This window comes from Chironomus tepperi, unplaced genomic scaffold (genome assembly GCF_022539635.2).
Source record: "Chironomus tepperi strain 1889 unplaced genomic scaffold, CSIRO-AGI_Ctep_v1 contig_12, whole genome shotgun sequence".
Lineage (NCBI taxonomy): Eukaryota > Metazoa > Arthropoda > Insecta > Diptera > Chironomidae > Chironomus > Chironomus tepperi.
The window spans coordinates 50265-63746 of record NW_027226134.1 but is presented as its reverse complement, the minus strand read 5'-3'; the positions used below and the strand labels follow the sequence as shown (position 1 = coordinate 63746).

The window sequence follows — 13482 nt, the reverse complement described above, 5'->3', positions numbered from 1 at the left end:
CCTCGTTTTAACGGATTTTCTTCAAATTTAAAATAACAGGCGTTGAAAAATAGTTTAGAAATTTTCATCAGTAACAAATTAATTAAATTTATTGATAATCGTATATTTTAAACAGTTATAAAATGTCGGAAGTGGCCATTAAGGTTGCTGTGCGTGTTCGACCTTTCAATCGACGTGAATTAGTGAGTTATTTATACTAAAAATTACAAATAAGAAATTTTTGTTTATAAATCAAATTTTTAATTTCAAAAATCAGGAACAAAATCAGAGATCAATTATTCGAGTTTTGGACAATCAGTCGCTTGTATTCGATCCAGATGAAGACGAGGATGAATTTTTCTTTCATGGAACAAAGCAAACTCATCGAGACATCACAAAACGAGTCAAAAAGAAGCTCACAATGGATTTTGATTCAGTCTTTAATGAAGATTCCGTTAATCAAGATATCTTTGAGAATTGCATGAAGCCTTTAGTAACATCAGTTATGGGTGGATATAATTGTTCCGTTTTTGTTTATGGCGCTACAGGTGCTGGTAAAACTTATACAATGCTTGGTAGTGATGAAATTGCAGGTAAGCTTAAAAATCCTATTAAATTCTTGTTGGAATCGACCTAATGTGTAACTGTTTCGCAATTTTCTAGGAATAACATATTTGACGATGCAAGAACTCTTCAGACAAATGGATGAATATAGTGAAGAACGAAGATTTGATATCGGAATATCATATTTAGAAGTTTATAATGAAAATGTCATGAACTTATTGACAAAATCCGGTCCGTTAAAGTTAAGAGAAGATTCAAACGGTGTTGTTGTTAGTGGACTTGTCTTGAAACAAATTCATAGTGCTGAGGAATTGATTGAATTATTACATTTAGGAAATAAAAATCGAACTCAACATCCAACAGATGCAAATGCTGAAAGTTCACGTTCTCATGCTATTTTTCAAGTGCATATTCGAATGGTTGAGAAGAAGACAAACACGAAAAGAACTGTGAAATTGTCAATGATTGATCTAGCTGGCAGTGAACGTGCTCAATCCACAAAATGCAAAGGCTTGAGATTTAAGGAAGGTGCTAATATCAATAAATCACTGTTAGCTTTGGGAAATTGCATCAATAAATTAGCAGACGGATGTAAGCACATTCCTTATCGTGATTCGAATCTAACTCGTATCCTTAAAGATAGTTTAGGTGGAAATTGTCAAACTTTGATGATTGCAAATGTGTCACCGTCGTCCATGACATTTGAGGATACTTACAATACCTTAAAATATGCAAGTCGTGCTAAAAAGATTCGTACTACATGCAAACAAAATGTCATCACAACAAACATGCCGAAAGAGTTCCTTTTAAAGAAATGCAATGATCAGCAAGCCGAATTAGAGAAAATAAAGGCTGAGCTTGAAAAGTATAAAGAACGCACAAAAATGCTCGAAATTCAAATTATGGATAATAAGACAGTCGCAAACATTATAAGGGAGTCAGACGATGGAACAAGTGTCATGAAACCAAATGACCTGTCAAAATGGCACTCAAAGATTGACACAATTTATTCAGAATTTAGAAAAGTGCGAGAAAGGTGCTACAAGCTACAGTCGTCTGAGAAGTTCCTTAATCTACGGATTAAATTTAAGGAACAGTATGAGTTGGTGAAAAAGATTTTAAAGCTGGATGGTTCGTGTCTTGATATGGTGAGTAAATCTTTGGATTTGACCGTTATTTTTCAAAAATTCTCATTACACATTTTAAATTTTTAATAACCGTTAAATTTTGAAATGTTATTTTTACGGATTATCTAATTAGAATTATTTTAATGATTAATTAAGTAATCAATTGAGTCCATTGGATATATCTCTCTTTATTGTTGCTGCAATTTAATTTTGTACAATATCTATTCTTTTCCTGCTAATAATTCATGCTGCTTAGTTTGAAGAAGTTTCTCAGCTTCTGCAATATGTTTATCGCCAATAGCTATAATTTGATTTTGAACGGAGTGATTAAGATCAGCAGAAATGTCAGCCTTCCTCTTGACCTTCTTTATGTATTCATTTTGGTTGTCCTTGATCGAATCACGGCATTTAATGAAGAGTGCTTTTGCATTTTTTGCCAACATCTCGCGATGCTCTTTTGTAACTTTTGGAACCGGAATGAAGACAGTCGTTCCATCTTGTTGAGGATTTAAGTTCATGCCGCTCTTTGAGAGTGCTTGAAGGACATTCGGTATGAGTTGTGGAAATCCAATTAAATTAATGACAATTGTCTTTGGATTTTTTCTTATAATCTGACCTAATTCCTGCAATTCATAATCCTTTCCATCAGCACTAACTTTTAATGTTTCTATTGCTCCAGTTGTTGATCTAAGTGATAGATTCTTAGCAAATTCATCCTTCATTGTTATCAAACATTTTTCCATTTGTGATTTTAAATTTTCAAGATTAATGACACTTGCCAGCTGTTCCTCATTCACAGCAACTTTTGTTGGATTCTTACTGTCCTTCTTTTTGTCTTTTCCCTTTGCATAATTTCTAACCAATTGAATTGACGCAATTTGTGGTCCATTTCGTGATATTCCTTGAATTGCTGCTTGTCGTGGAATATTCTCACTTAAAATGCATCTTGATACTCTCATTAAACGTGCTATATTCCGTATAGATAGCATTTTGTTAGAATTTTACTCGGTTTGTGTACGCGACTTAAAATATAAACAAATAATTCAGCAATAATGTCACATGAAAAATAAATTTTAGGTTAAGTTGGTCAAAGATGGAATTTAAATTTAAATATTAACGGTTATTTTTATTACTTTATTTCACAGGATCTCTCAAAGTTAGACAAGACAATTGATAAATTCAGCAAGGAGATATCCAGAAAGAATGAAGATTTGGCAAAATGGACAAAACGTTTCTCAGACATCATGAGAGGTCTAGAGTGCCTTAAAGCTGAAATCCGAGAAGCAAATCTTTACAACGAATTGGAGACGTATTTAGAGAAGAAGCATGCCGAAGCAGAAAATGCAAAATTAGTCATGAAAATAGATCACATGAATAAAGTAAATAATGAATATAAGGTTGAGACAGAGAATCTTACAAATATCGTCACGAAGGCGTGTGAGGTCATTCAAGAAAATTATTTACTATTACGTTCGATGGGTGAACTTGATAATGCAACACTCGATAAGTTCCAAAAGATTGTTAAATTGTTACAAGGTCAAAGATCTGTGAAATTTGCTGAAGACGACATCACACTTAATCATATAGGCACGGAGGACAATTTGACATTCCAGCACTTAGACTTGTCACATTGTAATGAAAATCATCTACAAAGTCCATCGGTGATGTCGAGGAAGCGCATGAATGGAGAGGAAGTGGAAGTTGATGATGATTTTGAAACTAAAAAGTTAAAAAACGACGATTATTTTGTGAAGCCTAAGGCACTGAAGGCAATTAACTTTGGGAATAATAATCCTAATGATATGAATGCGACATTCGATATGGATATTCAGCCACTGAAGAATCTGCCAGGACCGAGTAGAAACAGAGTTCCAACGACGTCTTCATCAACATCAGCAAGTTTGAAAGGTAAATTTTTATTCAAATAATTTTTGACCGTTATATTTTCAAATGATTATTGTCTGCTTTAAAATATATTTTGCCTCACTAATAACTTCATCCACTTATTTTCAGCTATTAAGCAATCAAAGCCACCATCAAAGTACACGCTGTCAATAAACAAGGAGAATACAAAGAAATTCAGTCCAACGAATCGCATCAAAAAGCTTCCGAGAACTCCAAACCGGCTTGCCGGAAGTAAAGGTAAGATTATCAAAATTAAATATCCAAAGAATCCAATATAATTAATTTTATTTTAAAATATTCAGCACCAGCATCTCTGGCGCATCGTCCAAATCTTGTAAAATCAGCAGTTTCATCATCCCTTACGACTAGTTCCGATAAATTTAGAGCGACTAGAAAATAAGTCTGAAATTCACCCTTTAATTTTTGAGGATATCTCTATAGTATTAAGTTTTATTATATTATGCATAAAGTTTTAATCATGCGATTATGATATATATTTTTTAAAGACTTATATAAATATGGAAATATCGGATATATTATATTATTTTACTGTCTCGAAAAGCATTCTAATGCGATACTCACTAATTTGCGGATACTACAAAAAAAAAGCTTATGTCTTCATGTATATTTAAAATATTTTTTTATTAATTAATTATTCAATTATAACATTAAAGTAACATGATTTTTTTACACTATAAAAACTGCTTTTTCATGCTGACTTTTTTATTTAATTCTTTTTCAGAGAATTTACCGCGCGGAAAATTGTTTTTTTGAGACGGGTTTTTAACGCCATTCGCAGATTTCGATTGAGGAAATTCAAAACTTTGAAGCAAATTTCAAATAATTAAGATAAATTCAAAATTCTAGTCAATTAGCAAATAAAATTGAGGTGATTTTTTTAAAAAGATTTTATACTGTTTGTGTAAGTAGGCATGCGATACTGTGTAAGTTGACAAGCGTCATTTGTGTCTCCTAATTGCTTAGAAATTTGTAGCAATGACTCAAAACACGATTTAGTAATTATTCAACCTGTACTTATACAAAAGAACACTTTTCTCGGAAATTCCAAAAGTTATTGTGAAATTCGTTCTGCGAAATTCATTGTCTAGGTACTAAAAAGTCATTAACATTTAATTCATAAATTTTTGTTGCAATTAATTTTATTATTTGTCATCAAAATGAATCAAAAACAGCCATCACGGTACAGTTAAGACCTTATTATGACGTTTTGTCGTCAAAACATGGCTGCGACGTTGCGTTGCCTAGAAAATGTCTTGTGTCGCTTTGATCATGAATTCGACTAAAAATTGGCATGACGTTTTGTCATCAAGACGTAACGGCGACGTTGCGTTGCCTATCAAATGTGTTGTGCTATTTCGACCAAAAATCCGTCACAAGCAGTTAGGACAACTTTTCGTCTTTTTGACATTTTGTCATTAACACGTGCTGGCGATGATGCGTTGCTTAGTTATTGTGTTGTGTCGTTTTTATCATCCGAATCAAGATTGGCATGACATTTTGTAATCAAGACGTAGTGGCGACGTTGCGTTGCCTGGCAATTGTGTTGCGCTATTTCGATCAAAAATCCGACACAAGCTTGACATGATGATTGCCTGTCAACACGTAGCGGCTACGTTGCGTTACCCACTTATTGTGTTGTGTCGTTTCAATCAAGAATCCGACTCAAGATTGGCATGACTCTTGATGCCGGATTCATTTTAAAACCGACAGCATTTTAAATCCGACCACGCCTGCTTTGTGTCGGATTTTGGGTCGATTAGATAATTTGTGCTTTTCAGGTGATATCAAATAGAAAAGACTATAAATTTCATAATATGACTTTATCATACGATGCAAAATAGAGTGACTTTTAATTTTAGACACAGAATCAACTACTTTAAGATAAGATCTTCAACTCGATCATTCATTTCATTCACAAATACAAAGTATAAAGTATGTAAACAAAAAAAAGTTTTTCACAACATCATAACAAAGAGAAAGAAAATTTCTACTAGCCATTTCCACCGCTATCTGGTATAAACAAATGTTTTTGTTTTTCAACGATAAAATTGTTTCATACCCAAAACGCAGTTAAAGAACGAAAAGTCAGGATGTAAAGAGCAACTGATACAAAATAATTTTACGCTAGTCTGTTATCTGTTGAATAAAAAGTGTCAGATAAATAATAAGAATTTATTGAGCAAACATCAAGCTTTTGATGAAGAAAAAGAAGCAAGCAAGCGAACGTCACAATTTTTCATCTCATGAGAAGCAAGCCTGAGAGGGTAAACAACTCAATATACTCGCAAAATAAAAAAAAAAATATAAAATAAAATGTATTCGCCAAGACCTTCGCTCAGTTGATAACTTATAGTCAAGTGATCAAGACGTTTAAGTGACGAACTATAGAAAAGAGAACAATTACATATATCTAAATGATAACTCTGCGACAATCACCAACAAATCAAAAACTTCACATTTCAAACTGGAATTATAATCCATAAACAGGACCCTTAAAAGGGGGTGATTAATTATTGGATAGAGAACATTGAGAACATTAAGATTCTCTGTGAGAACGAAAACAAAACAAAAATAATTAAATTTTGTGAGAATACACAAGGAAAGTCAGTAAAAACATTACAGAGTCACTGTAAGCAATGTGAATTAAAATTCTCCCCCGCTTTTTCGTCTATAAATGAAAATCGGGGAAATAATCTTTAATTTTCCTTTTCGAATGGTTTAAAAATAGTTCATAGAAAAAGTAAAAAAAATTAATAAAGAATAAGAGAGAAAATCTATATTTAAAGAAGAGTCTGTTCCGTATTTCTGTTTATATCCGAGCGCGTATCTAGTAATATCAAATAGAATAATTAAACAGTAACAATCAATAACAAATAGAGAAACATGAGTGCTGTACATAGCAATCAAATTTTTATTCTAAGTGGAACGACAAGCGTTCCATCAGCAATTGCTGCTGTTGTTGCCGCGCCAATGCAATCGACATCATCAACGGATTGTGAAGATGTACGACGACGAAGATTTAAGGTAGGTACTAATTTCGATAATTAATTTGTTATTACTTGTGGCTGATGTAGACATTATCTAATGTAATACGATTTTTGAGTGACTGACTGAATGTGTTTTGTTATTGTTTGCATTTGACTATATGTCGATGGCTAAATATATCCAAATATAAATAGATTGCACACATAATTTTTAAAGTATTACAAGATCAATAAAAGGAACTTGAACTTTAGAATAGTAGTTGAGGAGTTGGGGATGATTGGTTGTTCGGTAAGAACAAGTTGATGATATTCAGCATTAGGCTCGCGTTTGAATATGAAGGAGGATGGTATTGCACCGGCTTAAACCCGGATTCAGTGTAGAATTGACGCCCTGTGTCATCCGGATCGGTTTAAAGATCACAAAATTAAAGAACCGGTTTCGAACAGCACAACGTGTTTGCTGCATCGTCGTGAGACACGGAAGATGCAAAATTGTCCTGCCGGCACCGAAACGGTTGATTTGGAGTCAATTTTACGACAAAAATTAGGTTCGTCGCCTTGTGGCACTCACATACCATAATCAAAATCACAATTTGTGTGCAATTCTTTTGATTCAGTAGTTTTAAGATAAATAACCGGGTATATATCCCGCCAACCTTGTCCCTACCCTATCAAAAATATAACAAAATCAAAATTAAATCATCTAACACGAAATAAAGCGCAAATAATATTAAAATGTGTTAATTTCCGTAAAATATTCTCCTTCATATTGAGCGCGGATTAAAAATAATTGTGTGTGCCAAGTCATAAATCGGAAGTTCCTTAACCCTCAAAAAGATTGCTACAAAATTTACTTGTTACGACGCGTAAATTTATGAGTTTTTCTCGAAATTCATTAAACTAAATTGTGTCTTTGTGAAATGAGGCAGTCGTCGTCTTATCGTCGCAGCATTTCATCGACGACACTTTTGGGTTTTTGGCGCTGAATAAATGTAGAGCAGGTTATTTCGGTGTGAAATTGGATTGGAAGAAGATTTTTTGGGAATTTTAGATTTTTGAAAGTCCTAGATTCAGTTTAATTAGGGCAGACATGATGAAAATAGATTTTGATACATGATTCAATCTGGTGTTGAGGTTTAGGAAAGTAAACTGAGAGTAGCATGTCTATGGTGGAACTAGGAAAGATGTAATTTAGAATTAGATCAAGAATAATGCAGTTAGAATGATAAAATTGCAAGGAACAACTGGAAAGAGTCTGCATACGAAGTAACTGACTGAACAATTCGAACAAAAGCTGACATTAACACTGAATCAAAGATCGACCTGACTACCCCGAATAGCACAGCGTGGCCGTCACGTCGACGTAATGACGTGCCGCGAACAACGGTTGCACGACCGACTTGCGTCTTTTTTGCCGCCTTGCGTTATTCGGGTACTGTATTTGATCATGTTTTTGATGCAAATCACGTTCATGACTATTCCAGCATAGATACATGATCTTTAATATATTAGAATCATCTGACGCAAAGCTCAAAGCCAACTCGGATTTTGTATGAAAAAGTCAACTCGACTTAATACAAAACTATAGTCGACTATCGGCTATAAATTCTGAAATGTCGGAAATTTTTAAACCATTTAATTAAATATTTAATCGTGATGTCAATCATAACAGCTCTTTATTAAATTTAATATATTCAATTTTCCAATCGAATTTACTATAAAATTTACTACTAAAAAAACTCATTTATCAATACAACCGAAAATGCTCTATTTAATCATCTTGAATTAAGAAACAATGAATAAGTACATACGAGTGATTAAGACAATACATCTCTATAACGTGACTGAATGCAGCTATTTGCTTAATTGTTTCTTTTTATTTCGTCTTTTCCTTGAACTTGAATTACATCATAAGTAACTTAATTACTAATCGATTGTCATATATAAAGTCAGCATAATAATCTTGTAGGTTGATGACAGTGCACACAATGTGAACTTAAACAATGATTTAGTGATAAGAGATTTTTTTATTCTATTTTTTCGTTGGATGTGAGACACGTTTAGATATTTATTCTGTCAGCTTGTTATCATTTTGATTATTTTTGGTCGACAATCATTTTAAAAGTGTGAAAATAAAGTAATTGTCTTTATATTTTTTCCACAATTATTCAAGCAATTGGAATATGTTCTATGAAATTACAGCTGTTATACTGATCACAATCCAGTTTCACTTTATTTTAGTATGTACTTATAAACACATGGCTTAAAATTTGAGAATAGCACATGCTACTGGTTTAGTCAATTAGAATTCTTTATGTAAATAGAATAGTTAGGGATTTTAGAGCCGGTAGTTCATCCTGAGCAGAGTTGCAAAACAGGTGCCTGTGACAGGCAAAAACCGTACAATTTCTCAACAATGTGTATGTTTTTTTTATAAAACCTTATAAATTATAAAGAAATTGTACGGTTTTTGCCTGTGACAGGTGCTGTTTTGCAACTCTGATCCTGAGTTGTTAAGGCTGCGATTAAATGATCATTTGTCTAGATATAAAAATGTCATTTGTTAGACATGTAAGTTTATAATTAGAATTACGGTTGATAAATCTCAGTTTGTTCTACTTGTTCAATATTTGCTATGATTATTCTAAATGTCACTTAGGGATCGTTCACTTATTACGTTCAGGATGGGTAAATCTGATTCAAAAAATATAAATTGAAATAAAAGAGAGATTCATATTTGAAAGAGTTCCTTTCAGCACGTTACAGAACGTGATAAGTTGTTAATAAGTGAACCCGTGGCAAAATCCGGTTTATAGCCATTAATGTCTCATTAGTCTAAGATTGATTACTCTTCCTATGTAGATTAATTGTGTCTAAATATATTTCTATATTTGACCTTCAAATTAAGTTCCGAAAAGTTCCAATTGATAAAAATTAAAGAACAAGAATTCAAAAAAGAAGCTGTAGATTAACTTACTTAGTTACTTCGCTGGCCGTACAGATCAAGAGTGATCAACGGCCTCCTTCAGTATTAAAGCTGACAGTTTGTAGCTGACTCTATAGCTGGCTTCATCTTGCCAATTACAAATTCCAAGTGTGTCACTATCTCTATCGACAGCTTCTTTAAATGAGTTCTTTGGCCTACCGCGCGATCTCTTTCCATCTAAAAAGTCGGATTTAAATAGCTCTAACAATGGAGCATCCACAGGCCTTCTGTAGATTAACAAATAAATTATTTCTGTGTAATAGCTATCTAGACCGAGATCAAGACTTCCCAGTCTCGGTCTCTAGATTTGTCTAATCCAAGACTTCGGGAAACTCTATTCCTGTGTCCATATCTCAATTAATAGCAAGCATTCTTCTAAGTAATTATAAATTAAAGCTATTAACTTACAAAAAAGACATTAAAAATCAGTAAAATTTCCCATTACTCAAACTTACTATTTCAAATACTCATTCGCACATCTGTGACCCATTTGTTGAACAAAAGTAAACTTAATATATGCTCTTTTTTGTTTCAATTTGATGAGAAAATGAAGATCATTATACTGTGTATCATCTCCAAGTACTTAATGATAATGTGTGCATTTATCTCACACTCGTGTCCCATTTCCTGTATTTAAGTCAATCATTTATATCAAAATTGCGCCACTTTTTATCAACAACTTATGTTTAGGAATTTCGAGATTTTGGCAACGTCTCGGAAAGAAAAGTCAATAAAAAAAAGTCAGAATTCTCGGAATTAAAAAGTGCGTTTATGCTAATGAAAAAACACTGTATAAATTTACCATTAAAATTAACATTTAATAAAACTTCAATTAACACATTGAGCATCTCTATCCAAAACTATTGTGACTTCTTTTGACGTCATACGTTGCCAACTGTTTGGAATGTAAAAATTTATACTCGTTTTAGCTATAGACCGCATGTGAATGCGAGATATATATTGCCGAATGTAAATAAACACATACTTCTCATCTATCGTTCAGGTGAAAATGAAAATCACGCTGATTGAGATTGAATGTCAATGGATGAAAATGTTCAGTACTTCTGTGCATGCATGTGAAGGTCAAAAAACCTATTTACACTTTTCTTTATTTTCTTTTTCATTAATAGAAGTCAAATAAGCAATCATTCTGTGATTTAATTGTCATCCTCATCTCACTGCCGATGCTCGTTATTCTTGGATTAATGCTTGAATCAGCAACACGTCGAAATTGGCTCGAGACAACAGAATCACGATTATTAGTACTTGGATTAGGCGCTGCATTAGCTGTTGTATGTCTTGCATTATGCATGTATGTAACATCGAGACTTGGAAAGAAATTTTTGTGGGTTGGTCCACAATACAGTGATGATTTAGGTCCACATTATTCATACTACGTAAGTTGATTAATTTAAAAGCTTGCTTCATGTCCTTATCTTATCATTGAATGCACATCACATGATGAACAATGTTATTTATTGTCTTTTTCTCCTTTTAAAGTACATCCGTATATCATTCATAATGAATGTCAGATATATGGCTTTGTGTATTTGAATAGTTACTGCTTGACGTCATAGAGATATTCATTAGAATTGAGTTCTGGATGTGCATAATCAACCCGAGTTGACATAAATACGTAATAACTGGTTGATGGCCAGCCAATGTCCAGTTCTAGCGTATTTTGGTCTACACGGGTAACATTTAACAATTTCTAACAAATTTTTCATTTTCCCATTCTAGAATCCACAAGCAGATGCAGCCGAAGCGGCAGACTTACCACCAAAATACGACATTGTCATGGGATTTGACATTCCACCACCAGCATACGATACCTTAATGATTGATAATGAGATAATTCATTATGAAATCGAAAAATGCCCAAAGGAATTAACCATTCAACATATTTAGGATCATGGAGATTTATTTTAAAATTATTGGAGATTTTACATATCATAATGATAAGGCATGGATGAGCTGAATATTTAACGAAAAAGTAAAATATGGAAAGCATGGAGATAAAGACATTTTTTCTTTAGTAATCAATTCATAAATAGCTGGCTGTTTGTGGCTGGAAGTTAACTTTAACAGTTGCTTGGTTACTAAAGAGTTTATAATACAGGACTAGATAGATAGCTACAAATATACCAAAAAAATTATATCGAAGAAAGTGCTTTATTGTATTTTATGCATTTGTTAATTGTTTTTTTTTTGAGAAATGTAAATAAAGGATCTAGTCATAATGATCAATAATATGGTTTGGACGGTTGTTATTTGATTGTTATCTTGAGATAGTATAGCTTAAATTTCAGTTCTCATAGATATAGGCATAAAAATAATTTGTGATGGTACAAGAAGATCATTGATCGTAGAAGGTTCTGGCAGAAGGCTCGACAAACTCGACCTTACTATTTACTTCCTTGACGAAGGCACACGTGGGGCCCATTGCCGCATTTAAGATTTGTCGGAAGCTGTATCTGTCTTTAGATAACTTCTGTAAGTTTCTAATTTCCAGCATTTTTGCATCGTTGCTTACACAGCAACCCATGAGCTCTTTGGTCTACCTCTTCGACTTACAGAGGATTATACTTCGATTTACAGACTATTATGTATATTTGTAAATCGTATATTACCTTGAAACAAAAGTAATATGTCTGTACGTCAGTTAAGAAGACAATGACCCAGTTTTCAAGTTTAGATTGAATTTTAGTATCTTTGTTATCTTCTACTAAACTACTACTAAAATCCGAATATCAAATCGGTACAACAGTAGAGAAGGAGGCAGAACAACAAAAGAAGTTAATAGAAGTAGCCGTTTTAGCCCGGAACAGAGACCTGTTCAATCGCTTTATTAACGCCCTACAATTCACAGTGGATCAATAAGAACCAATCATCATCATCAAATCTGTTTATATACGACATCAATCTATTTGACAAGCTGGCTTGAAGCCGGTTTTGATTTGATTATCCGGCTTGTGATATTCGGGTAAGGTTCTAGAGAAAAAACTACATTACCCCACAATATAGTTTGTGGTTTGGGTTAGGGTTTGAGTGGGATTGGAACTAACGTCCTTTTGATTACTTTTGAGTACCATATCACGTCCTCTTACCTTTTGAGCTACCGGCGACTTTTCTGGTAGTGTGCTACAATGCTCACTTAAACCTATCTTCCCTATACAATGCTAATTATACAGCTCTTATCGTTGTATTAGATTAAGCCATAAAGTCCAACACATGGTCTATAATATTCTACTATTTTAAACCATCAACTAATAAAATTTGGTCATTCTGTTATGATAAAATCTGAAAAAGGTGTCAAAAATTTCATCTGCACGACTAAGTCTTATAGTCTACGTAAACCAATATCTTGTTATACATATTGTACATAGCAAGTCTTTTTTAAATTCAACGAATTCGCCAAGAATTTGTTCTAATTACTATAATTTTTCATTATTTCATTAGCACTTCTAATTTTGAAATATTTTGATTAATGCCAAGTGTTTGTAGTCACGGTAGATTTGGTTTTAGCATATTATACTGAATTTTTATTTAGACATCCATATTCCCAGTATATCCCCTCACAACCGGGATCGTTGTTGTTGTTTAAGTTCGATAATTGATGTCAGTAAAAAGCGGAATTGATTAGACTTGTTGTGAACATTTGGTCATGTCTAAAAACAGACTTACCAAAGTACATAAAGATGTTCAAGCCTGCTGCGACACATTTGAACATATTCACACACCGGTGAGCCGCGGTACATTGTTTAGAGAACACGTGGCCAGAATATTCAAAGACATTCTATATATAACCTGCTAATTAAAGCCTATGGACAACAAATTCAAACACAAACCATATAAACTAGTCAGTCAATAACTAAATAGGCGATATCTCTTTATTATCACAAGATTTTTTACCACG

The 13482-nt window shown here is 33.1% G+C and overlaps 3 protein-coding genes across 4 annotated transcripts; 2 read left to right on the top strand and 1 right to left on the bottom strand.

Moving 5' to 3' along the window:
- Positions 1–44: 44 nt before the first annotated feature.
- LOC139088547 (kinesin-like protein KIF18A) lies at positions 45–4406 on the top strand. 2 transcript variants are annotated; one of them, XM_070637826.1, is made up of 6 exons: positions 45–182; positions 257–572; positions 643–1691; positions 2816–3578; positions 3684–3812; positions 4318–4406. In XM_070637826.1, exons 1-6 carry the CDS (start codon positions 123–125, stop codon positions 4347–4349), a joined length of 2349 nt encoding a protein of 782 aa, XP_070493927.1. In that variant the 5' UTR covers positions 45–122; the 3' UTR covers positions 4350–4406. The 2 variants fall into 2 exon arrangements, with proteins under 2 accessions (XP_070493927.1, XP_070493920.1); XM_070637819.1 differs by lacking the exon at positions 4318–4406 and adding an exon at positions 3878–4126.
- LOC139088563 (ribosome-recycling factor, mitochondrial-like) lies at positions 1839–2712 on the bottom strand. Its single transcript, XM_070637837.1, has one exon. The coding sequence runs from the start codon at positions 2657–2659 to the stop codon at positions 1892–1894; it is 768 nt and encodes a 255-aa protein (XP_070493938.1). The 5' UTR covers positions 2660–2712; the 3' UTR covers positions 1839–1891.
- A 1508-nt stretch (positions 4407–5914) lies between the features above and the next one.
- Positions 5915–11816, top strand: LOC139088679 (uncharacterized). The gene is made up of 3 exons (XM_070637939.1): positions 5915–6620; positions 10697–10963; positions 11307–11816. Exons 1-3 carry the CDS (start codon positions 6480–6482, stop codon positions 11472–11474), a joined length of 576 nt encoding a protein of 191 aa, XP_070494040.1. The 5' UTR covers positions 5915–6479; the 3' UTR covers positions 11475–11816.
- Positions 11817–13482: the final 1666 nt, after the last annotated feature.

What these genes read in the sequence shown, in the direction of transcription:
- LOC139088547 (XM_070637819.1), top strand. Translation starts at nt 123, where the DNA reads ATGTCGGAAGTGGCCATTAAGGTTGCTGTGCGTGTTCGACCTTTCAAT. An exon ending in TGGTAGTGATGAAATTGCAG is followed by an intron (nt 573 to 642) that starts GTAAGCTTAAAA and finishes GCAATTTTCTAG; the next exon opens with GAATAACATATTTGACGATG. An exon ending in CCGGCTTGCCGGAAGTAAAG is followed by an intron (nt 3,813 to 3,877) that starts GTAAGATTATCA and finishes TAAAATATTCAG; the next exon opens with CACCAGCATCTCTGGCGCAT.
- LOC139088563 (XM_070637837.1), bottom strand. Translation starts at nt 2,659, where the DNA reads ATGCTATCTATACGGAATATAGCACGTTTAATGAGAGTATCAAGATGC.
- LOC139088679 (XM_070637939.1), top strand. Translation starts at nt 6,480, where the DNA reads ATGAGTGCTGTACATAGCAATCAAATTTTTATTCTAAGTGGAACGACA. An exon ending in TACGACGACGAAGATTTAAG is followed by an intron (nt 6,621 to 10,696) that starts GTAGGTACTAAT and finishes TTTCATTAATAG; the next exon opens with AAGTCAAATAAGCAATCATT. An exon ending in GTCCACATTATTCATACTAC is followed by an intron (nt 10,964 to 11,306) that starts GTAAGTTGATTA and finishes TTCCCATTCTAG; the next exon opens with AATCCACAAGCAGATGCAGC.